This window comes from Gorilla gorilla, chromosome 11 (assembly GCF_029281585.2).
Source record: "Gorilla gorilla gorilla isolate KB3781 chromosome 11, NHGRI_mGorGor1-v2.1_pri, whole genome shotgun sequence".
NCBI classification, from domain to species: Eukaryota; Metazoa; Chordata; class Mammalia; order Primates; family Hominidae; genus Gorilla; species Gorilla gorilla.
The window spans coordinates 63,738,789-63,765,235 of record NC_073235.2 but is presented as its reverse complement, the minus strand read 5'-3'; the positions used below and the strand labels follow the sequence as shown (position 1 = coordinate 63,765,235).

Below are 26,447 nucleotides of genomic sequence, written 5' to 3'. Positions count from 1 at the left end.
TGGGTTGATCTCTCTTGCTGCAATGCAAAGAACACTTTAAGGGATATTCACAACTAACACAGACATCAACACAGTTTGACAGCCTATTAGTCTTACAAATATGAATTTATCAATAGTTGAGATAACACAATAAAAAAGTGGAACCCATTGGAAGGCTTTCAAGCAGTGAAGGCCATTTAATTATGTAAAACTAACAAAGCAGAGAGAAGTTAGAACAGACCTTCATTTGGGGCAAAATGAAATCAGAGTCAATAATATCAGTAGTTTGGAAATATTCTAAAAATCTGGGGACAGGATTGACCCATTTGTAATCTGTAAATGTACTGCTTTCTTATACAAAGTTTATACCAGTGGGTTGAGTAGGGAATAAACTATTTGTGCTTTCCACATATATACACACATTTCACAGAACTATAGACAGATGTTTAAATAAAAACAAAACAACTTTACTTCATTCTTGCTTTCTACCAAAACACATTTCTTATTATTGGATCTAAATTAACTGAGGCCTAGATGTGGTGGCTCATGCCTGTAATCCCAGCACTCTGGGAGGCCGAGGTGGGAGGATCTTTTGAGGCCACCAGTTTGAGACCAGCCTGGACAGCATAGTGAGACCCAATCTCTATAAAAAAATCAAAAATTAGTCAGGTGCAGCGGCATGTGCCTGTAATCTCAGCTCCTCAGGAAGCTAAGGTAGGAGGATCTCTTGAGCCCAGAAGGCTATGGCTGCAGTGAGCTATGATTGCACCATTGCACTCCAGCTTGGGCAACAGAGCGAGATCCTGTCTCAAAAAAAAAAAAAAAGATAAATTAATCAACAGGTCTACATTTTTGAGAACTGACATTTATCCTCACTTAAAAATTCTTATCTCACACATATATATACACACACGCATGCACCCATACACATACACACACACACATACATGGAGCAGTTAGTTCCTCATAAGACTGAAAGCAAAGGATGTTGCTCCTCCCAGTTGCCTTTTTACTGAGAATTTCGCATGTTTTTTTTTAATTATTACAGACTCCTTTTAAAATGCATGGAAGATGCCCCTTTCAAAATTCAGTTTTTTAGGACTAACAAATAATATTTAAAAGGGGATTTTCATTCCAAAACTTGAGTCTTTGGAGGATAACTTAAAATATATGGCTTTAAAATTAAGGCTCAAAGTAGTGTTTAAAAATACATTTAAAACCCCATATTTCTATATTATAATCAATAATGAATGGGCATAGTTTGAGTCACATTTTATTGGATGCTTTTGCCTAGTAGCCTAAAATGATCCACAGAACAAAACTGACCAAATGAATTCCTAATATATCTGTTGCTATTTATCAAGAAGGAGTAAATTGGACAACTATGCTATTTTATTTTACATTAAAAATGTGCATAAATATGTCAGATATTTTGCTATGATGAACTACATAATAAATGCACAAGTTAATTTATTAATGAATACTACAGATTAACATGTTAGGCAATTTATCTTGAGATTAATTTATAAGCTCATAGTGTTAGAAGAGTATCTGTCTATCTCTGGCCTTCAAATGACAGTTTTAACCAGATTCATAATTGTCTATTCTCTTGCTTATAACATAGAATTATTTCACTTTCCAGACATAGAAAATGTTAAATCTTTCTTCATATTTATCTTTAGTATTTCCATGACTTAACAACAATCATTGCTCCTTATAGTCATAAATTGTTTTCATGAAAATTTTTTTGTTCTTATTTAGACATAGAGGAACAATGCTCAGTATTTTTTCTCTGGAAATAAATTTTACAAATGAATACTAATCAAGTCAGTACCTCAGCCTTTTAAGACTAAAAATGCCAATTCCCTTAGCTTGTCTCAAGGACCTAAATTAGATCTTTTTAGCTACTTTTTTATTCTTTGAACTCTCATCAATTTCTACACATCCTTTAAAAATGTGGTTCAAAGCAGGAAATAATTTTCAAATGAAAGTATAATTAGGGCCAGGTGCGGTGGCTCATGCTTGTAATCCCAGCACTTTGGGAAGCTGAGGTGGGAGGATCACTTGAAGTCAGGAGTTTGGTACCAGCCTGGCCAACATGGTGAAAACCCGTCTCTACTAAAAATACAAAAATTAGCCGGGCATAGTGGTGCGCAACTGTAATCCCAGCTACTCAGGAGGCTGAGGCAGGAGAATCACTTGAACCCGGGAGGCAGAGGTTGCAGTGCACCGAGATCACGGCACTGCACTCCAGCCTGGGCAACAAAGCCAGACTCCATCTCAAAAAAATAAAAATAAATATATATATATATTTATATGTATACTTTTATATATATATAAAAGTATAATTTATACATGAAACAGAGGAAAAATGGTTTCCTGCCTGTTTGGGATATTTCATAAATCATGAAAACTCTTTTTCATCCGCATTGGGGACCGTTCGTGCACTCTAGATAGGCCCTCAAGTCTTTTTTCTCTGTGCTTTTTGCCTAGACATTCCTGCACAATTCTATACGTTATTGTTTATGTGTACACCTCACATTTGCTTCTTTTGAGCCTCATTTTAAAAATATGATCATTATCCTAATTTAAATTTTAGTTTATTTTTCCAGGATACTAACCACCCCAATTTATTCAATATCATTTGCAAATTGGTGCAGTATAGTTTTGAATTTTTTGAATACACAAAAAATATGTTGATTATTACAGGTTCCAAGTCATTCCTGAACCTCCTCTTGGTAAGGCTCTGGAACAACTTGCTCATCAGTCTAAAAGTAGTATGACTGAGAAGATATTTTCCTCACTTATTAAAAAGATGAACATATGTGATGGAATCTAAAATCTATTCATTCATCTGGAGGAAAAAACGGTAGAGAATAGTCAGAAAATCCTTTAAAAGAAAGAATGATAGGGGTAGGAGCTAATCTGCCTTATCATCTGTATAATTGAGTCTTCACAATTATTCTATTTGACACTGAGGAAACTGAGACTTAGAAAATATAACTAGCTCAGTGTGGTAGATATTATTATTTGCTTACAGTTCTTCATTTTCTCTAAGTCCCTGACATGCCTTCCCCGTGGAGACAATGCATTTTCCTTTCGCATTCACTTAGGGTTGATTGTGTGATCTTCAGACCAATGCAGTGTGCGTGGAAAAAACAATGTATTGGAGTTGAGGTTTAAGAGTGTGGCAAGTTTCAGCCAGCCTTCTTGTACCCTTACCATCCATTATAAGAAGAATTTGTTCCAGGGAGCTGTTGTTATCACAGCCTGAAAAAACAGAAATGTGTAGCACTCAAATCTGACCTGTAGCTTGGAGCAAAGTCCATTTGTGTCCAGAAGAACACTACAGTGTCACAGCTGACCCAGATACCCATGAAAGAGAAATAAATATTTGTTGTTGTACGCCACTGAGATTTGGGGAAGTGTTTGTCACACAGCATTATTGCAGAAAAACCTGAACAATACCTCGGAATCACACAGCTAAAAAAGGTCAACGAAATAGAGGCAAAAATCCGGAACTAGATAACAGCATATCCAAGAATTTAGTGGAGAAAATAATGGATTGCTCAAAAGTGGTGTGGGGATAGTAACTAACCCCTTGGAAGAAATATTAAATCTCTAATGTATACTTTAAAAAAAGAAACTGTAAGTTGGTAAGAGATATAAATGAAAAATATGAAAAGATAAAGATAATATAATTAGAATAAAATACTGAATTTTTTCTTACTAATCTTGTAAAGAATGTCTAAGAGTGATACCAAAGTCATTAATTGGAATACATAAAAACTTTGTATGACAAAAATGGCATAAACAAGGTAAAAAGACTAAAGACATACTAAAAAAAATACACATCACAAACAAAAAATTAATATTTGTAATCCTAGAGAGGTGCTTACAAGTCAATAATAATAAGAGGTATACTCCAGAAGAACAGCAGATAAGAATAAGATAATAGGCCATAGATGCATGGAAACAAGATAAACCTCATTACTTATCAAATTCTGGAAATTAAAAGAAACAATAAAATAAAATTTCCCATCTATTGGAATGTAAATGATTTTTAAGATTATATTAACACCTGATATGTTCTGAGACTTTGCGGAGTTTGAAAATTAAAAAAAAGAGAGAAAGAAGAAAAACCAATGTAGAAAAGTCTTGAGAGCAAAATGACTGTGACCTCTTTTGGAGGACAGTTCAGCAATAACACATATTTTAATTTTAAGAAAAAATATTTAATTTTAACTCGAAAGTCTTAAAATTATGCAGACTCATTGAGCATTTACATTTCTTAAGGAATAATCTTGTCAAATGTGAAAAGATGTATTACAATATTCAAAGTAAAAAAAGTTGAAACTACCTAAATGTTAATCAACAGGGGATTGATCAAATAAATTATGGAACATCCATAAAATAAAATGTACGTTTCAACAATAGCCATTAAGAATTATGAAGATCTGTATGGACATTAAAAGACAGCAGTGATTATATATTAAGAGAAAAAAAGGAGGCTATAAAACTGTATGTACAGTGTGATCTCATTTTTATAAATATGTGAAATATATGTTAATGTAATTAATTCTTGAGGAATAGGCAAAATACTATTTATGGTAGTTTTATCTGGATGATAGGTTTATGGTTGATCTTCACATAAGAAAATACTTTTTGTCTATAGTATTGAATGCTTTCTACAATGATAATATATAGTCAGAAATAAAAGCAAAACACTTTCCTTTTAGAAATGAAAAAAATACAAGCAATATCTTCTGCAAATATGGAAAAAGTCTATAGGACTCAAAATGGGTGATATCTATTGTTTACTCCTTGTCTAGGTTCTCATAAATTATTCATGGAAATCCTATCGTACTAATAATTATTTTTCGTTCATTACTCCTTTGCATTCCTTTTCAGAGAGTGACAGGTATTATACTCTGCAGGCATTTATATTATAGCATATTCTTTATAATAGATATTTTCTTAAGCCATGTTAACATGATTCAAAAAAAATCACATAAATAAAAAACAGTTACATTGGCTAAATTAGAGTATTTCTACACAAACCAATAATTTTAGCTTGAACTTGAACTGACCAACTTGAATGGACCAATTACTTTAGGATTATTTTTAAGATTAAAGTCAAGAAAATTATGAAAATCAACAGTTTCCTTCAGTTATTTAGAGGAAAAAATAATTACAAAAAAGTCTTCAATGAGACAAATTAATTTTACAAAGAATAGCAATTAGGCAATTGATATAATATTATATATCTCTCTCTATCAATCTGTAGATAGAGATACAGATATAAAAAACCCAGGGATACACTAATAAACTACAGAACTTGTGTAGGACCCATATGAAGAAATTTCAAAATTTTCAAAGGATCATTAAAATTTTTGAAAACTTTCTATATGAGTAAATATTTTAAAGCTGTCCCATCATTTATAAATTTAATGTAATTCAGTGTAGGATTTCCAATAAATTTTTAAAATTAGCTATGACATTAAATTTCTTTTAATTGGGCAGCCTCTGAATCAGAATAGGTCTAGAGAGAGTCCTAAAATTTTTTTATTATGAAAATAATATGGGCTTCTCCTGAAAAATTCAGGCCATGCAGAAGGTGTTAAATGAAAAATATTGTCCTTGGCCTACATCCTAACTCCTCAATCCAACTCCCCAGAGGTAAATCATTGTAAATAGCTTTAAAAAAATTGTGGTAGGGCCAGGCAAGGTGGCTCACGCTTGTAATCCCAGCACTTTGGGAGGTCGAGGCGGGCAGATCACGAGGTCAGGAGTTAGAGACGAGCCTGACCAACATGGTGAAACCCCGTCTCTACTAAAAATAAAAAAATTAGCCAGGCATGGTGGCGTGTGCATGTAATCCCAGCTACTCAGGAGGCCAAGGCAGGAGAATCGCTTGAACCCAGGAGGCAGAGGTTGCAGTGAGCTGAGATTGTGCCACTGCACTCCAGCCTGGGTGACAGAGCGAAAACAATTGTGGTAAATAAAACTTATTGTTTTAAACATTTTTAAGTGTACAGTTCAGTAGCATTAGGTACATTCACATTGTTGTGCAACTATCACCACCATCCATCCAGACTGTTTGCATCTTGCAAAACTGAGACTCCCCTGTACACCTTTAACAACAACCCCCACTGTCCCCTTCCCTCAGCTCCTGGCAACCACCATTCTACTTGATGTCTCTATGAATCTGACTACTCTAGGTACCTCAGATGAGTGGAATTATGCAGTATTTGTCCTTTTGTGTGTAAGTAGCTTTTTAATAATCTTTTTCAAATATTTTTTTCAAAGACATTTACCAAAATTTTATGACTAATGCTTGTTCATAGTAGAAAATCCAAACTACCTAAGAAGATTCTTTGTAAGTAAAGAGCAAAATTTCCTCTTCTCCACAATGTCCATTCCCATTAACCAAAGCTAACCATTGTTAATACTTTTTTTGGCCAATCTTCCAGAATGTTTATATGTATCAATAAGGAACAGCCTCACATACACATGGGCCTGCACACACACTTCTATGCTTTTTCTGACTTTCTTAATTTTAAGAAGGCTAATATATATATTGTTGTACAATTTGCTTTCTTCACTTAATACATCTTGAGTATTTTTTCACAGCAAAACATATGTTCTTAAGTGAATCTTTTTTTAACTTAATAATGTAATTCAGAATAATATGAACGAATAAATAGTCAAGAATGACAAAGAAAATTTTGGAAAGGAAAACTACTGAAGGACTTGCAATACTAGATATAAGACTGTATTATTTAAATATTGTGATAAAGGTAGAAAAATAGAGAAATCAGTGGAGTGGAAATTAATCTCAAGAGAGGTCTCTAGAAGATAAAACCTTTCAGCTAAATTCAAAAATCTTAAAATCAGTAGGAAAAAACTATATTATTCAATAAACTTGCAGGGACAAGTTGAAAAACAAGAATCCAATCCTCTCCTCACATGATAAACCAAAATAAATTGCAGACATATTAAAGCATTAAATGCATAAAATAAAAACAAAAAAATCATCAAATATGTAGGAGAAAACAAAAGTGAATATTTTAGCAGGTGGTCATGCGTGCCTGTAGTCCCAGCTCCTCTGAAGGCTGAGGCTGGAGGATCACTTGAGCCCAAGAGGTTGAGGCTCCAGTGAGCCATGATCGTCCCACTGCACTCCAGCCTGGGCGATAGAGCAAGATCCTGTCTGAATAAAAAAATAAAGAAGTCAATAAAAAATAATAAAAGTGAATATTTATCTAACCTTTTGTGAGGAAGATTTTCCTTTTTTTCTTCAGAGATGGAGTCTCACTCTGTCGCCCAGGCCTCCGCCTCCTGGGTTCAAGTGATTCTCCTGCCTCAGCCTCCTAAGTAGCTGAGACTATAGGCATGTGCCACCATGCCTGGCTAATTTTTGTATTTTTTATTAGAGACGGGGTTTCACCATGCTGGCCAGGCTGGTCTCGAACTCCTGACCTCGTGATCCACCCACCTCAGCTTCCCAAAGTGCTGGGATCACAGGCATGAGCCACCGCGCCCGGCCATGAGGAAGATTTTCTACAAGTAAAGGTAGAAATGTTAATGAAAACACTTGAGAAATTGACAATTTAAAAGTGAAAAAGTCAATAACAAAATATGATAAAGTTTAGCTTAGAAAGATCCTTGTAAAATGTATGGCATAGTGTTACTATGGCAATTTTACATAAACACCTTTCTTTATAAAAAATAAAAAAAAATACAAACACCCCAACAGAAAAAATGGGTGTTGTATAGGAATAAGTACACTATAAAGCAATATTATAAATGGCAAACAATATATGAAATTTAAAATTTTTCAAGTAAGCAAAATAACTAAAAGTAAAAACAATTATTTTTTCAAACATCAAATTCGAGACCATTAAAAACCTGTTAACATTTAGTGTTGGTGAAGATTAGGATAAACAGACATTCTCATGTACTTCCATTTTGGAAGGCCCTTTAGTCTGTGTATCAAAACTCATTAAAAAATCCTTTTTGACCCTAAAATTCCCCTTTTAGAAATTTATCTGGAGGAAGTAATTATAAATGTATGCAAATATTTGTCCACAGAGATGTTCACATAGCATTGTTTATGATATAGAAAAATTAGCAATTATTGGCCGGGCATGGTGGCTGACGCCTGTAATCCCAGCACTTTGGGAGGCCTAGGTGGGTGGATCATTTGAGGTCAAGAGTTCGAGACCACCCTGGCCAACATAGTGAAACCCCATCTCTACTAAAATATACAAAAATTAGCCGGGCATGGTGGCACATGCCTGTAGTCCCAGCTACTCAGGAGGTTGAGGCAGGAGAATCGCTTGAACCCAGGAGGTGGAAGCTGCAGTGAGACGAGATTGTACCACTGCACTCCAGCCTGGGTGACAGAGTGAGACTCTATCTCAAAAAAAGGAAAAATTAGCAATTACCAAATACATAGTGTTAGAGAACTTGTTAGACAAACTATGGTGCATTTATACTATGGAATACTATAGTTAATATTTAATGACATGGGAAAATGTGATATATTTTAAGGGAAGTGTCACTCATCAATGAGTAATGTCATATATCCTAATTATTTTTAATACTTACTAGTGCATAAAAATATGTATAAGGGGCCAGGCACAGTGGCTCACGCCTGTAATCCCAGCCCTTTTGGAGGCCGAGGCGGGCACATCACGAGGTCAGGAGATTGAGACCATCCTTCCTAACACAGTGAAACCCCCTCTCTACTAAAAATACAAAAAATTAGCCGGGCGTGGTGGCACGCGGCTGTACACAATGAACATGTATTACTTTTGTAATCGGAAATAATGTTATAAAAATGAAATACTTTTAAAAAGCATTTATGATACAGATATTGTTATTTATGTTTTTCCTCAAGTGATTAGTTGCTCTGCCTTATTTTGGCCAAGTTCCAGGTAAGCTTCTGGGCACTTTATTGAAAAAAATAAATCAAGTAAATCATTAGACTAAAATTATATATTGATTTTGCAAAAGTAGCAGTATTTTGCTAGACAAAGTCACAGAGCTAAAATATATGATATTTTCATTTTTAACAATGAAACGACTATTATAATTAAAAGAATTCAATTTGCATTATATGCCTTTAAATAAAGATTAAATGGACCCCTGACACACCAAATTAATATGTAATCCAGTTTCATTTTTTAACTAATGGAAACACAAATTAGTATAATTTTATAATTTAATACTCAGCAATAGATCATTTTTTAAAATAGAAGAAATTAAACATTTTTCCACATACCATCCTTAGGGAAAAAGGCATATCATAAGATATGACAAATAAGCTCCTAGGAAAAGTCTTCATTTGTTCTTTCCAGAAAATGTGAATTTGCTAATTTGGTGACAAATGTATGTATACATATTATATGTAATAAAATTATACTGAAAATAAAATCAATGAAATATTGAAATTTTAAGTGCAAAGCATCTGGTTAAAACTGTCTACTCTTGCTTATATATCCTTTTTTATTTGCTATTTATATTAGCAAAATGAACTTAACATAATGCCTCAAATAGTTAATGAATATAAAGCTTTAAAACAGCAAATATGTATTGTACATGATCTTTTGGAATCTGATTTCAGGTACAACTAATTTGACAGGCAGTATGATAAGGAACAATCTGAATGACACGTAAACAGGAGGGGGTAAATTCCAAGCACAGCCTGAATGAGAAGTACAACTCATTTCCTGTAACCTAGATGCCTTTTTAACACATCTATGCAGTCTCCATGTGAAACCAGGTGCTGTTCCCAAAGGAGAAAACACTGCCCTCCAGTGGTCTTCAATGAAGAAATGGAAATAGTTTCAGGTACCATGATAGCAGCATTTACATGAAACATGGTGTATTTATCTAGTCTCATTTTTGGCTGTATTTCTTAAGCTGAAACACGTCTACAACTGAGCATAAGGACAAAATTTCCAAGATAAATTCTAATAGGTAGGTAGTTACTCCAGTTAGATAGACATATTAACAAGGGGGATTATGACTTTCTAACCCCAAAAGCTGACCATTTATTCGACTATCAAAATTGGATTATGTTAGCCACCCATAGTTTCTCACTTTCCAGATAAGAAAGAAGAGATTTCATCTCTATGTTTCCCTTGTTGGCCAATTTTTTAGCTAAAAGACATTTAAAACTGTACAGCAGGCAGAACCCCAGGGGACTGAACAGTGTTCCAACATCCTTAAAGGCTTCCCATCACTTGAAAAACCAAATTCTTCCTCCTGTTTCTTAAACTAACCAAAGTAGGCAAAAGCAATTTTTAAAAGTCTTTGTGTCTAGCATTGGAACTTTCTCATATTTCACACCATTATATAAATGTCACTCTAACCTATATGTATCACAAATGCTACGCTAAATTAGGGCCAAATTTGCAACCTAGTTTAACTGGGTTTCCTCTTTTTGCAAATGCAGTTTTTGTGTCTGCATTTAGCAATGCATACAAAACTGTCCGTGTAGCTAACTGCTTCAAATTGCTAAATTTGAGGATGGATGTGTAGATCTCCCAGTCTTTATGTATGTGCCAAAGCAATCCTGTTTCTAGTCATATAAAGACTTCCTAATCAAATGGACCTTGACTACATTGCTAAATTCTTGGACCACTTCACTTACTCTTTTGGATTTAGTAAAGGAAAAACTGAATTTTAAGAGGGGAAAGAGACAGTTTTCAAACCTCCTCCACGTCTCTGTCCTTCAGAAACCAGAATGGAACTACATCACATGATCAGATGGACTCTAGAGTCCCACAGCTATAAAGCCTCATCCATTACAAGCTATGTGACTTAAACTTAGCCTCATTTTTCTCATCAGTAAAACAAAATCATGTTGGGTTCATTAGGTGATTATTAACGACTGAATGAGGGAATGTACGTGAAGTGTCTAGCAAAGAGAAAGGGCTTCACCAAGACGCTACTGTTATTCTATCACCATCACTTCTTAGACTATTAATCCAATGGTCAAGTAAATTTTTCTAGAGATATGACTTTCTAAAATTTATTCCCATTTATCACCTTAAATAATGTTCATCATTCAGTTTACTATATAGAAAATGTCCTGAGTCCTCCAGACAAATTCTTTAAAACAAATGCCTTGTGCTAAGAGAAAATATTTTAACATCACATTCCTCAAATATAGCACCTTTAAGTATGAATCAAGTTTTTCTTCTTTTCACTCCCACAGAAGATGGTATCCATTATATAATCACCTGGATTCACAAAGCACTTTAGCATGTAAAAAATGACAAACATCAAAATTGTAATCACTGCAAGAGTAGTATAGTAATTAGACATATTTGGGTATATTGTAGTAAATTTAAAAGTTTCTGAGCTTGAGAAAATAAAATTCCATAACCATACTTGCTCTAATTGTTTAACTCAACTTACTGTACATTTCAGAGAGAACAATTACTTTCTTTAGGAGATTAATGCACTATCCTTTGAGATGAAGAAAAACCTACAGATTTTAACAAAACATTGTTTGTTCTTGTCACTAGCTGTGGTGAGGAGTTTTTACTGAGCCATGATAGCACATCTTTATCTCCTACCTCTGTGTACACTTGTGGCATTATAACACATAGTTTTATCTGGGTAAATTCACTGAGTATGGTCTTCACTGATCATGACATCTCATCAATAATCTCATTATTATACTTTATGTCATACAACATAGAATCTTTGATTACTCAAAATATTTCTTATAACTCAGAATCAAACTGTTTATGATTTAAAACAGAATGTATTGATGAACAGAGAATGCAACAGTGATTTGATAAATGTTTGATAATTTATCAAACTCAGAAAATTTTGGGACAAAGTACCATTCAAAGATAAAGCAAATAAGTACAGCTAAATATTGTAATAGTGTATAGGTGTTACACTGAAGCCTGTGTATAAGCATTAACTATGTACCAATAAATGCAAAGAAAATAAACTTTGGTTATAGCTTATCTAAATTAATCTCAAAATTTGACAATTAAACATATGAATTTGTAATAAACATTCTGAATTTTTAAAAAATTCATCATATTTGTAACAGTGCCAAAATAATCTAAAATCAGAACGCTTTCTGAGTATAATTATATTATTATAATTCTCTACCTTGACAGATGACAATTTTAGAACACCCTAAATACAATTTCTAGTATATGCACTAAAATAAAATGTAACAGATAGACAACTCACCATAGTATAAGTAACACATTCAAATTTAGTAATTTATTTTCCAGGTGGAAACCAGGCTTCTTGGAAGACTTCAAACTATGCCAAATGGTCTGATTTCACCATAGAGGTAGGCACTAGAGGACTAAATTTACTTCTGTGTAATTTTTGTTAGCTACATTTTACATGCAAATGTCTATACAACCATGTTAATGAAGTTATAGAGAAGAAAAGAAAGTTGGCATTCCCACTTTTGTTTTATTCCAAAGCAACTTTTCAGTTGACTTGCTATCATTTTAAGCCATTGTTATTTAATCATAAGAAAACAGAAAAGTCTAACAATGCATTCGAATTGGATTGCAAGTCCAGAAAAACAATATCTTACTTCTAAATAAAATTTAGATTTGACATTTTTTCCCTCATAACTTTATGGTGTTCACAACATAGGATAACTTTATGGTGTTCACAACATAGAATGCTTCTAGTGGAATCAGACAAAAAAAAGTTTTGTTAATAATAAATATTTAGAAAAGTTCAGTTTTTCTGATCGAGAGTTGGTTATTTAGAGGAAAAATTTTGTTCCTTCTTATCAAGGTGCTCAAAATTTTCTGCACCCCAAATGGAATTGGCTGCTTAATTGATAGTTATCCAAAATCTTTTTTCCAAGAAATATAAGCAAATATATTTAAATTTGACATGGGTAAATTTCCTATAAAAATGTTGATATTTAAGCTTCAAAGCCCATATTGGCAATGAAAAGTGTACAGTATCCTTTTAGGTGGAACATTAATAATCTAAAATTTGTCTCATTATAAGGGAAATGTGCCTGGGGTATATGAAAAATAATGGTTTAAACTAAAGACAGATGATTTGCAATAAAACTGAAAGTAATATCTCTAGAAGTGTAGGTGATAAAAGGAGAAAGAGACAGAAATAATGGTTGCAGCTCTGCATTTATGGTATAGGTTACAGCCAAGACTGGATACAATCTCATCTCATAACATCCAAAAGAATAAAGCAAAATAAAACTTCCTTCACCCTCACACATTAAAAGGAATCAACATCTTGACCCAAAGTTCAAACTCCTAGAACTTGTAAATATCTGTAAAACCCCCAACACCAAGGTTTCTGTAACCTGTCACATCAGAGAAATAGGGAGATCTTCCACCACGGAAATATGACTATTAAGAATTCACAGATTACCTGAAACATTTACTAATCACCTCCCAACACCAACACCCCCTCCTCCGAGGGAAAAAGAAAAAGGGAGTGAGAGAGGAAGACTCAAAGCATTGGGGAAAGCCTGCTATGAAAATGCCAGGCCTTTCTTGGGGCTTAGACCGTCAACCTAATCCTAGCCAGAACTATCGCAGGACTATAATAGGGCAACAGAGTACTTTGTGTTTGAGAATTGGGGTAGGAGGACCAGGATGTGAAGACATCTAACAAATTCATAGATTTTTAAAAAGCATTTGAGAGCGTTGTGTTTATACATGCTGGGCAACATAAACCATAAACCTTGCTGGATTTCTGCAAACTGCTGCGTGGAGGATACAAACGACATTCCTGTCAATGGGAGGAATAGACAGACAGAAATCAAGACAGAGGTAGGCAGCACCCCCAGGATGTGAAGCTTGTTCCAATTGCAAGCTGTAGTGGAAGGAGATAATGACACCCAGAACAAAATGTCTTTTTCACGAGGATGCTGAAGCTCTTGCTTTGTGATCTCTGTTTACAGAAGGAATGATCCATGGAAAGGACTTAATTTCTCAATTTTCTGGAATAGAAATATAAGGGCTTTTTAGTTAAAGTTCTTCCTGTAGAGTGTATTGTTGTGTTCCATGAAACAGACAAAACTCAGCAAGACAACAAAGACTTGATCTGTAAGAGAAGGTATTAAACAGCAAGTCCTCTCCAGAGGGTAATTAATCCTTAGTCATTCATCTTAGAAGTCCCAGTTACAGTTAAGGTTAATGTTCAGGTAGCTTCTTTCTACTTTCTTTAAAAATTTTTTTAAACATTTTTTTTTTTACAGAATGTTATACTATTAATTGCCAATTTGCATATGTGTGCAGCTGCTGTTTTGGCTCTGAACTCAATCCGATAAGCTTGCTGGAGGTATCGCAGAGCACTTGGCAGCTTTCCTATTTGAAAAGAAAGCCTCTCCCCTCTACAGAACAGCTGATCGTCTATCAGCGATAGACCCTGATGGCGTGAATTACAATTACACTACTTTTCACACTAAATCTGGGTGATAGCTACTTGGAAAGAAGTTTCATCATTTTTTACCACAAACTGGAAAAAGAATTACATGGTCATGCTGTGCTTTTAAAGGCAGTTTGGTTCACTTTTGTCTATTTAACACCTAATTCCAAGAAGTCCATAGGCATCTAGAGATCTGAATGGCGCGTAATGAATTCACTGTTTAGATTGAAGATTTTAAAAATCTACCTCAAATTACATTTATTAACAGGGCGACCAGGAAGTGTTAAAGTTGTTAGACACTTCATTTATTAAATAATTTGTGGGTATTTTCAGTTGTCATATCTAGAGTCATGGGGTTTGCTTATTTTTTTTTTAATTAGCAATCCAAAACAATGCTACTGCAATTTAACAATTCATCACATAATCTTGGGCTCTTCAGTTCAGCTGCTACTGTTAGATAATTCAGATTGTTATTTTGATCTGTTTATAAATGATTTTGGTTGCATTGTGCTGTGAGGAGAACTGCAGCAGCCCAGGCAGATGATCTTTCTCTTATTTCCTGCATTGCTCAGGATGGTTGAGGGGCCTTCCAAAAAATGCATTTGAGGAGTTAAGTTTAGCATCTAGCAAAAGCAAACAAGTGATGGGGCAGGGGGCACTAATAATAACTTGATTTATTATCATCACTTATTTACGTCATTATCAATTTACATTTCCTGTCTGTTGGGAAAACTGAGGAAGGGCCTCTTTGCCAAACTACATTTTGTTAGAATCCTCCATTTCTCTGATTTTCTGGGACGTTAGAAAGTATTGTCTTTCCTCTTCTTGAAAGAATCGGCCAACCATCAGAAAATTTAAGAAGCTCCTAAACATCCCTTTTCTTTTCTCTTTCTTTCCTCAGCCCTCTTCCCCTCCCACCTTGACATTTAAATCAATTTGTTGGGGTGGGTGGCGGGGGGAAAGAACAAGAGTTAAACCCACCTCAGGCAGCAGAAGTGGAACACATTAATCCTGACATAGTTAACCTAAGAGAAAAATAGATTTTGTTTTCCTTTTTTAGTCGCTAGCTTTATTAGATTTCTCACTCTCACAGATTATCCGAAGACTACCCATTGATTGATCGCCCGTAGAGCTGCATTTGGTGTAAAGAAAAAACTCACAGCTTTATTGGCTCTCAGGAGACAAAACAAACAGAACAAGATATTCATATTAATGCAAACAATGCAACAAATGAGGGGAAGAATCGCCCGGCTGAAGCGAGGCCCGGCGCGGCCGCGGCCGGGGGGCTGAGAAGGGCCTGGGTGCCTGTCGCCCGGGAGCCGAGGTTTCCCGGCCTCCCCCGACCCCGGGCGCCAAGAGCAGTCGGTCCCCCCCCCGGCCTCCCGCCGGCAAAGGGGCCCTGGGGCCCAGGCGCGCGGCCCCTGCGTGGCGGCAGGCGGCCCAGGCCAGCGCCGGGGCCTAGAGAAGGCCTCCAGTCCAGGCCTCATGGAAGGGCCTGCCTCGCGCGGCCCCTCAACGCCCCGCAGTGTGGCACTGGAAGGGACCTAAAAACCCACCTGGCTTTCTCCTTTCCCCTTCCCCACGCTTCCCAGGGCCCAATGCCCGCATCTCAGTTTCGCTTTCCGGCAGGGTCAGGGGTGAGAGGGAGGAATTCTCAGGTGTCACCTCCTCACCCGCCTGGAGGCGGAGGCTAGAAAGACGCCGGGGCACTCTGGAGGGGAGGAAGAGGTGTGCCAAGAATTCTCTCTCTTAAACGCTCGCGTTATCACGGAGGAGACTTTATAAACACTTTAAACACAACACCAACCATTTTATCAGCAAAAGCGAGGGGAGGGGGGCGTACAGTAAATGCTGAGAGATGTTCGAGAAGCCCCAAGACGTTCCCTACGGAAGGAGAACGGAAGAAAGAAAATTACGGGCGGAAAAAGAGTAAATATTAGCTCCACACCTAACCACTTCCCCAGCCCCAAACTAGGAGAGAATCTGCTAAGATTCAGCTTCATATTTATATAGTCTATGTGATGTTAAAAATAGGGTTGCCAAATATTGCATGGGGCATTCTTAGAGTAAAAAATTGTTATCTACCTGAAATTCAAAAAATTCAACTGGGCATCCTGTATTTTTATTGGCTAAATCAGGCAAGTCTAACTAAAAAATATTCTGCTGAAGAAATCATATAAGAAGGAAGGCTCATTGTCTGATGTAATCAGGTTATTGGGGACATGTTTAATGGAACCTTGCCTGGAAAAAGAAATTGAGTTTCTCCTACAGCATACTTTTGTAAGCACATGGTAGGGTGGAGGAGGAAGAAATGACTGAAGCGACTTGGAAATGTCCTTACATTATATTTGAGGAGGAAATGACAGTCATCGTTGCCACTTCACTAGGAAATGGAGCCGGGTTCCTTTCCTAAGGTTGGCTGACTGGGTCTGGCCCACAGAAACCCTCCCTCCCTAGCCGGTAGAGCGTACCCTAGCATGTCTGCAAGTGGAATGTCAGTTACAGTGGTTCCCATGTCGGCATTAGTGCATATATTTTTTCTAAACCTTGACTATAGAGCCACGTTACCCATTGGTATTTAGTATATTTTGAAAAAAAAATAAAAGAGTTGAGTTGAGAACTTTAAAGGCAAAGTCTGCTTTGAAATGTATCAAAGGCTTTAACCTAGAAATAGATCTCATCCAATAGGGTCTTGCAGATGCTGAGAGAAAAGGCTTTTGCAGTGCCAAAGGTAAAACCTCAGGAAAAACGCAACAAAACAGTGGGTCTTTGTATATTGAAGTGTGTGTGAGAGGGTGAGGAGTTAGAAAGCTGCTTTCTGGAGAAAGCCTGCTGCTTGCGTTGCTTCCCCAGCCCCAGTTAGAGAGACCTTTTTCAAGCAAGCTTTATCACCCTTACTGATACTTTGGATCCCCAGTGAGCTAGCCTTCCTTTTAAGCCAGTTGCTTGAAGAGGTCTGAATACACCCACACAGGATGCCCCTTTATCACTGGCGGGTAGAGCTATTTAACAGCTGCAAATGGAGAAACTATTTGTCTAATGAGTGCTGTTTTCAGAGTTGATTCACCAATACTCTCAGGGGAAGATAATATAAGGCCGAGACTTCCTTCTGAGCTGCGCAGCCATCTCCAGACAGTGAAGGCCAGGTCTGGAACCAAATGAAGTATTTGGTTGGTTTAGATAATGTTTTAGTTCCAGATCAATAGTTTTAGAAAATACATAAGCTCACTTCCAGTTCATGCTGGTTAGCTATTTTGTTTCCCCCAGACAAACTCTAACCTAGAATTCAGACTGTTAAAAAACTTAGCACTGTGGTTTGGCAGTTATGGTATGGTTTAACTCCATACTCTAGAGGTACAAATCATTTTTTATCTTCTCTCATGTTTGTTTGTGTCTACAAAAATATGTTCCATGACTTGCTCTTCCCTCATTGGAGCAGGCCAGAGAGATGCTCAACACCCAGTGGGTTAAGGTGCCTCTTTTCCAAGCAGAAATGGACTGGGGCCCTTGTTAGAGTGGTGATAAACTGACAACATTGATTGATTGATAGATTGATTGATTAAGATGGAGTCTGGCTCTGTCCCCCAGGCTGGAGTGCAGTGGTGCGATCTCGGCTCACTGCAACCTCTGCCTCCCAGGTTCAAGCGATACTCCTGCCTCGGCCTCCAGAGTAGTTGAGACTACAGGCATGCACCACCACGCCCAGCTAATTTTTGTATTTTTAGTGGAGATGGGGTTTCACCATGTTGGCCAGGCTGGTTTCGAACTCCTGACCTCAGGTGATCTGCCTGCCTCGGCCTCCTAAAGTGCTGGGATTACAGGCGTGAGCCACCTCACCTGGCCGACAACCTTTAAATAATAAACCCCACTCCAGTGTCAGGTAATGTCAGGCCCCCTACTCTCTCTGTGGTTTATTCTTTTGTGTAAAAAGACTTTGGATAGGACTTAGGCTTCCTCTGAAACAGAGTACAAAGTCAGTGAAAAACTATATTTTATTTGAGGTAAGGGCTGGTTATGGAAAAAACAATAGTTTGAAAAAGACAGGAGAGCTTGAGTTGAGTTCCAACTATTTGAGTAGGTGTGAGGGACTCACTTATTCTCTTTAGATACAGTGGGGTTTTTTTGTTTGTTTCTTTATTGTTTGTTTTGTCCACACAAAAAGAAAGTTGAATTAGGCAGTCTTTAATATTTTCTTTTAAAAACAACTATTCCTTGAATTATTTTAAAGTGAGAAGTCATTATTTTTACACTCCTTCCAAAGGATATTAACAAGATAGTTTTTGAATGTATTCATGGTATAGCCCTAAACAACAAAGGACACATGGGCAAGTGCCAGGATATCCAGGCCTTCTAAGATTCCAAGGGGACATTCAACCATGGGAGATGGGTTAAACGTCATAAAGGTTGCATAATCAGGTACAGATTCTCTGAAAATGTGTGAGTGATTTTGAGATAGACATAACCCTCTATAGTCAGGACAAGGGGATAACATGTTTGAGAACTTACTTCAGTCCTATTAGGGGACTGATGCTTCAGAGAAAAGAGGACTACAATAAGATGAAAGCTACAGCTATGCAGTAAATAAACGTGGCATAATCATTCTGAATATTCTAGTGCTTGGTGCACTTTAAAGTGTGTGAATTCATCCATGAGGAGCTCTGAGGATGGAGGAAGTTGGCAATCTAGGAACTGGTCCTAGAAATGACCCAAGAAACTTGCTTCTTTGTATCTTTTCGGTGATAGAAGGTGATGTTTCTTTTAATTTGAGGCCTTCTTGAACTGTAAGCTCCCACAATCTTTCGCTAAACAGACTTCATTCACATTCTGAATCTGGTTTTTGTCTCACACATATTAAATTTTACAAAACAGAAAGAAACAATAGAGCTTATTAGGAAAAACTTGTTTTGAATAGTAAATTAAGCATAATGGAAATAGGCACATGTTTTAGCACGGTTTTTTCCCCTTTTTTACCAATTGAACATTTACATCTTTTTCAAAGTGCTGTGATTTTCCCCTTAAGTCTTAAGCTGGCACCACACACTTTCAACAAATGAGACTTACATCACTTGTATCTGCTGAGAGAAATCATTGTAATACTGTGGATTCCAAATGCACAGCCTTCCAAAAAAGAGTTTTAGTCACCCCTAAACTGTATTAATCAAATCAATGTGGCATTCTAAGAATCCAAAGAACTACTTAATTTCAAAGACAGTGTAAATCAACTGGCAGCTCTGACTGATTTCAAATTATGCCCTGTTTTCAGAGACTGGAAACCTGTACATTCAGAGGTACACCTGACTACATGGAGTGTTATTAAGAGATATGCCCCAGGTGGAGGAATCTTCAAAGCCAATATATTTTCTTTATAACTGGTGTCAAATTGATGTATATATTAAAAAATCTTGGAAAATGATCTCAAAAAGGAAGTAACAGCCCAATGAGCCATATGTTCAGGGAACCTAACAGGTTTCCATTGGGACCAAATTTCACTTCACCTTTTTGTCCTTATGTGCAAATAAAAACTTATCTGTAAATACACCGTTAAAACAGTCATGCAAATTTGTGAGGTCTGTATACTGAGAGGAAATTACACTAAGCCTGTATAAACCAAGTTATTGGAAGATAAATAATTTGGTGAGATACATAACAACATGGAATTGAACTAAATTTATTTGAGCTCTATAGATTCACAGCTTTAGAGAGACATTGCTTCTACAGAATTGGTTAATGAAGCAAAGGCTGGTGAATAGTTAATAAATTGCTTAATTTTGATGCTGATGGAACATCTGAATCTCCACGTTTACATGAGTAAATATAAAGTTAAAATTTGTTTTGCTGTTAGATAGGTTGCTATTTTAACAGATTCAGACACAAGGGAATTTTCCAAATGCCAGCTAATACTGTAGCACCAAGAAGTCTGTATATGCCAAGGGCAGAGGCCTGCTTAGTGGTTTTCCAAAGAGTGGAAAGCAGAAAGCATTAACATTTACTTACACAAAATCCTTTATGTAACTCTTCTAAGATTTTTCAACTTAAAAACTTTAAAACGTTCTGTATGATTTTAGTAGATCTGAAGTTTGCATTCAGCTATTCTATTGGTATGCCTGGGCATATTCTAAAAGGAAAAATGATTCACTCTGTGCACTTGTGTAGTTTTTCACATGACTAGGATCAATGAGGATGGTATAAAAATACCAAAATTTACTCATTTTAATTTCATTTTTGTGTACTTTTATCAGGAAATATTACAAAGCAGAATAATATAAATGAAACCTTTGTGTATATATGACTGAGCTTTAGCAAACCTTATTTTAAATTGATTTTTTAAAAAGGAACAATGGTGTGTATAAAGTTATGCAAAGGTAGGGGTCAGCAGAAGAAACAATTACACTGCACAGGTTTTTAGTTACTCTGGAGGTCCATCTATGGCTTAGACGGGGAAGGAAATTTTATGATGTTTATAAGGGTAGTTTATGTAAACTCGTAACAGTAAAAATATTTTAATGGTAGGAATAAAAGTGCCTTTTAAGTGCAACAATCAGCTTTTACGGTCAAAAAGTAACAGGAGGTTGTATGAAATCTCAGGTCCCCGCCTGCATCAACAGGTATGAAAGGCTTTTTTCAGCAGACTCGGGTTCCGATGGGCTCTTTGTCGGAGGGGCGGCCAGGGCGCTGCTGTTTTTGACCAGCTTCTCTCGGGCCAGAGTATAGAACAGAGCGGCCAGGCGGGGAGCTGGGCCTCCAGATCAGCTCCTGCCCCCATCTGCCCCGCAGTCTCCGCGGCAGGGGGGAGCGCGGCCCGCTTCTTTCCAGGCCCTTCTCTCCCCGCGACGGTCTTTCGAGGGAACTCTCGAGGCCCAGACGGCCCCTTAATCTAGTCTTGGGGTCAGGAGGTCAGGCCTTGGAAGCACAGCTAATGCTAAGGCCCTTTATGTATCTTCGCTGCGATCATTTAAACCGTGGACCGGTAGCTCTGGCGAAAAAGGGGCTCCAGGGGTCTAAGAGCCGCAGCGCGCGAGGCGTGGCGGGGGGTGCTGACCTCGCCGACTCGCCGCAGGCCAGCGGGGCGCGGTCACTGCAGGGCGGGTTGGGGGCGGCTGGAGGCCTCGGGGTGGCGGCCTCACTCGGGCAGGGCAGGAGATCTGCGCTCAGTCCTGGAGCCCTTCTTGGCCTTTGTGACCCTGTCACTCTTTTCACCCCTGGCTGTCCCTAGCCCTTTCTGAATTCGCCTGGACTCCCACTCGCGCTCGCTGGCCGACGCGGTCGATTCACCAGAAAGCGAGTGGGCGTGAGAACGCAGGCTCTTCGGTCGCTTCCCCAGTACGTGGATCCCGGAGCGCGGGTCCTCGCCCCACCGCCCCGGGGAGTGGGCGCGCGGCGCAGGGCGAGCCCGCGCGGGGCGGCACTCCACCGGGCCGGCGCGGGGTGCCGCGCGGGGGCTTCTGGCCCGCTAGGGACTCGGTGGCGGTGGCTGGGTTCCACTCGCCAGCGGCGGGAAGGACGCGCGGGAAAGCGAGGGAGCAGGAAGCGGGTGGCGGCGGCGGCGCGGGGCCCGCTGGAAAGGAGGGAGCGCCGCGGGCGGGAGGAGGGAGCGCGGAGGAGGGAGGCCGGGAGGAAGGAGGGAGCGCGGCAGGCAGGCGGAGGGAGGGCTGATTAGCATGCAGCAGCGCTCGCGCGCCCGGCTCCATTGTTTTAACACCTCCCCTCTCCTCCGCGCCAATCTGTCACCGTTCAGCAGGCGAACGCTGCTGCCTCAAATGCTGCTCTTCTCAAATGAGACGGATAATTAGTTGCCCCGCACGAATGCCGCACTCTTCTCACCCCTGATTGCTATCACCTTCTTGCTCCTGGCAGTTTTGACACCTCGTAATCAGCCTGCTGCTTTTCTCTTTTCTTCCCGACTTCTGCTTCCCTCCCCCCGCTTTCCTTCCTAGTTTATTTATTTATTTATTTTTATTATTTTAAATGCAATCCCGGTGCTTATTTGGGCGAGTCCTCCGCCGAGTTAACCTTTCGCGTATACATGTGTGCATTTATCTGTATATGGGAAATTGGGTGTCTGTGCGTGAGCGGGGGGCGGGCTGGCAGTTTTGCGGGAAACACTGCTTCCACGCCGAGAGAACTCGCTTCTCCTAAAGATATTTTTGGGAAGGGAGGAGTTGCAGAGAGGGACGGGAGGGGAGAGTTGGGGAGACCTCAATTAATGCTTTAAAGATCTCTTAGAAATTAACAAACTGGGGAGTCTTGGAATCTGCTGTCAGAAGCGTGTTTTCCCCTCTCTCCTCTAACAAGCACTGACAGTCTAATTACTGTAGCTACAAGCAGCTGTCGAGGCAGCAGCCCGGGAGAGGAGGCGCCACAGGCTGGGCGCACCCGGCCGGCCCCTGCGCCCAGCCGAACCGCCGAAGCGCACCCCGACTCGGGGAAGGACTCGGGGGGGGATGGAGAGGGGCAAGGCCCCGCGCCCGAGAACCCCGGCGGGCCTGCGAGCCGGCGGACACGCTTATTGTTTCCTTAAGTCTTTACCTTGAAGGTTAAAAGATGTGACGAAAGGAGGGGACGTGGGGGGAGTGGGAAGAAAATCTTCTAGGCTTCTATCCACCCCTTTTCTACCTCCTCGAGCTCTCCCTCCCCCCGTGTTGGTAAAATAACCACGCAACCCGGGGCTGAGGGGGCGGGGTGAGCCAGGCTGGAGTGTAAGAAAGCAGATGTCCCCGCTGGCAGCAGCCTCAGCCTCCGGGGAAAGCTGCACCGGGGGGGGCCCTCCCGAGGACATTCACCTCCCACTTCTCAGGCATCCCGCTCACAACTGCCTCGCCTCGGCGGGGGTGGTTTTTTCAGACTCGGCGTTTCGCGTGTGCAGCTTTTTTACCTGGGAGCTGTTCTTACCCGGCCACGCTTAGCAGATGCCAAAAGCCAGACCCTGCACGACTCAGTCATGAGACAGAGGGAGAGACCTGGCGGGTGCCCACTCCACCTTTAGAGCGGTGACCCGCGCTCCCTCTGTAGAGCAGGGCAGGGGGCTGCTCTCCAGGCTGCCTTTCCTGTGGCCCCAAAGGGTCTATGTCCCTCACCACGTGGAGCTTAGGGTGCCGCTGGAACCCAGAAGAAAACCGAGTTTGCTAGTCCTGCTAAAAGTGGTGGGGGCGGGGAAAGGATGGGCTGGGGAGGAAGGTCAATGGTACACTTTAATTTGAGTCACCTTCTGGGACATAGAGTTTCCTCTGGTTGTCAGCAAGCTAGTAGATGTCAACTGTGTTGAGAGAGTCTTCCCATCTAGAAAAGGACAGGTGAAAAAAAGAATCCCCTTTCACGAGATAGGTACAGTGGTATATTCTGGCTGGTACACTCTGGGAAGTTTTTATTTTTAATTGTGTGTGTGTGTGTGTGTGTGTGTGCGCGCGCGCGGAGAGGGGAGGCTGGGTGGGCGGGAAGTGGGGGGAAGGGAAGAAACTTGGATAATTGTCTAGGCATTTCCATTCAGCCCTAGTGGCAATGAAAGAAAGATGTACATACTTCAGAACCCTTCGCAGTGAATACCTAATAATTACTGTCACCCTGGTGAGGAACATGTCAATATCATGTGCTTGGCACTGGGAGAAGTCGAGGCACGACTCTCATTCTTCCACAAGTTAAGGTTCTTCACTGTGGCACAGAGGCCTGCTCAAATTCCCCCATCCCACACCCTCTAGTTTAAAGCACTTGCTTCAAGAAGGCTTAAATTTCTGAGAGTTGCAAATCAATGCTTACTTCATAAAATGGAAGCCATGCCTTAAACACTTTTAAGAATCAGGGGAAAACAGAAACCTAAAAGGCGAGAATCATAGGGAATAAAAATGAAAGGGAAGTCTCATTTTAAACAAATTTTGCAGCCTTCTGAATTTGGTATCCACTCTCTCAAATGTCTTCAGTGGCCATCAATCAGGCTGCTAACAATGAATAACAAATTTCTCAACAAGAATATGAACATTTCTAATCTAAGTTAACAAATATAGATAGTCCTTGCAGGGTTTTAGATTTTCTCCCGTTAAAAACAAATGTTTCTTTAGAAAGTTTAGTTTGAAAAATAATTCTAAAATTCAAAGTGATTCACTAATTGTAATAAATGCCACCAAATCTGGTCATCACCATTCTATTAGGTTACTGAAATGAAAACATGAATTTTATAAACTTCCCTAAAAATGTGATTCCTTCCTTCCCTTTTTTTTTTTTAACTCAGGAACAAAGGACATACAAATGATCACAACATAAGTACCTCTTAATATTTAATTAATTTCATCATGTAGCTATACACACAGTAAAAATTAAAGCCATGTATATTATTTAAAAATCTAAAGTGTTTAAATAATTCTACCAGTTGTTTTATCACTGGACAAGAAATGTATTAGGTTTGATATTTACAAAGATGTTTATGTTGTCTGCTATTTTCTATTATAGGTTTATTCAAAGAGAATATCACCTATAGCATAAATAATTAAATTTTTCAATAAAAACAAACTAAAAAAACCCTAGAAACATTTGACATCACCAAATTCAACAGCTCTCACTAGAAATCCAAGCAATAAACTTAGATATTTGAAATAAACATAAATTATGATTATATAACTCTAAGTCACATACATAATTTTGAATTATAGTAATAGCACTGTAAACATGAATACAAAGGATTACAGTTTTATACAGAATTTTTTTTTGTTTTTCTTCTTTTAGGCTTATTTCTCCTTGAAAGAACAGAATGATCTTTTAAAAAATAAGAGTTATATAGTAAATCCAGAAAAAAATTCAAATAGCTGTGAAACTAGATTTTCCTATAAATGATCTTGAATTTAGTTTACAATCAAGTATTTATAGTATTAAAAACCCAAAATCATCACATAGAACTTGATATGTCTGTTTTCAAATGTGTCTTAAGTCTCTCCATTGAAGTGTGAATTAAGATGCCGAAGGAAATCCCCCCTGGATGTAATGGATGGTGGGAAAACTGCTTGACAGAATTCACATACTCGAGGTATATGCAGTTCTGAGTCTGTGCCACTTAGTACCACCGAGTCACTGTCTTGATTAGGAAAGGGCTTCCAAATGGGCTGCAGGAAACAAACAAAAATATCTGTTACTTATGTTTAAATTCAAATAGCACTGGACTTCAAATTTGAATTTCTGAATGAGTTATGTATGGGCATATATATTTAATTCACTAATATAAAAGCAAATTACTTTTCCGTAAAGTTAGCATGACATGACTCAATTCTTGGTTGCATAAAGGGCACAACTAAACTTTGATTAAAAGTCACTTGGGACACAGTCATGCATTTTATCTTTATATATTTAAAAAGATTGCAGCTTTAGCATGCAATTTTTAATAGTCAATGATCACAATAGCAGTAGTTTTGGAACAACAGTTAATACTCTAGTCTTTTAAATTAAATTCTATCTTTTGTTTTTTACAATAAAAACCTTAAATTATAGGGGCTTTATTAATTACATAGTACACAAGACATGATGTGTGTGTGCGTTGCATCTTAATCAAAATCAATTTCACTACTGTTTATAAGCAAATACAGTGAATACATCATACATGAATCAGCATTATTTTGATTTTTAAAAAGAAAATTTTCCTTTTAAACTACTGAACAAATTTCACTGATGTTATCTTTTGTTTTTAAAAACACAAATATTTAATCATTCAACAAAATCTAACACATGCAGTGTTTTGACTTCTTACTTTGCTTCTGTTATATAATAGGTAGTTTGGCCTTACTCATTCTTGTGGCTGAATAAAGTGAAACTCGTCAATAGTTGCCTGGTTAAAGAATTATGGAAAGTCATAATCTAACAGAACCACCTCCACTATAACCAGCACATAAATACCCTTTCATAACTGCATTTATTCTTTTTTTTAAATTTCTAGAAGGACAAGAAATAGCATTTAGCTTAATAATAGCTACACAATAGATGTCTGTTAACTGGAAAATATTTTCCTGAATTGTGTAAACCAAATTATTTTTTAAAATTTCTTTCTTATGTGGACACAGGTAAATTCCTCTTACACAGCTAAA

General features: G+C 38.3%; 1 protein-coding gene and 1 long non-coding RNA gene across 7 annotated transcripts in view; one reads left to right on the top strand and one right to left on the bottom strand.

The window, feature by feature from the left end:
* Positions 1-26,447, top strand: part of LOC115933772 (uncharacterized) — a 46,568-nt gene that overhangs the window by 9,033 nt on the left and 11,088 nt on the right. For both annotated transcript variants that reach the window (XR_008677329.2, XR_008677330.2), the window contains exons 2-3: positions 9,611-9,837; positions 12,255-12,316. This is a non-coding gene — a long non-coding RNA (uncharacterized lncRNA). The remainder of the gene's footprint in view (positions 1-9,610; positions 9,838-12,254; positions 12,317-26,447) is intronic.
* The window catches only part of TANK (TRAF family member associated NFKB activator), a 99,053-nt gene continuing 97,249 nt past the window's right edge, over positions 24,644-26,447 (bottom strand). For all 5 annotated transcript variants that reach the window (XM_063694931.1, XM_063694929.1, XM_063694928.1 and 2 more), the window contains one exon: positions 24,644-25,475. In XM_063694931.1, the coding sequence (XP_063551001.1) occupies positions 25,299-25,475 (177 nt within the window). In that variant the 3' untranslated portion in view covers positions 24,644-25,298. The remainder of the gene's footprint in view (positions 25,476-26,447) is intronic.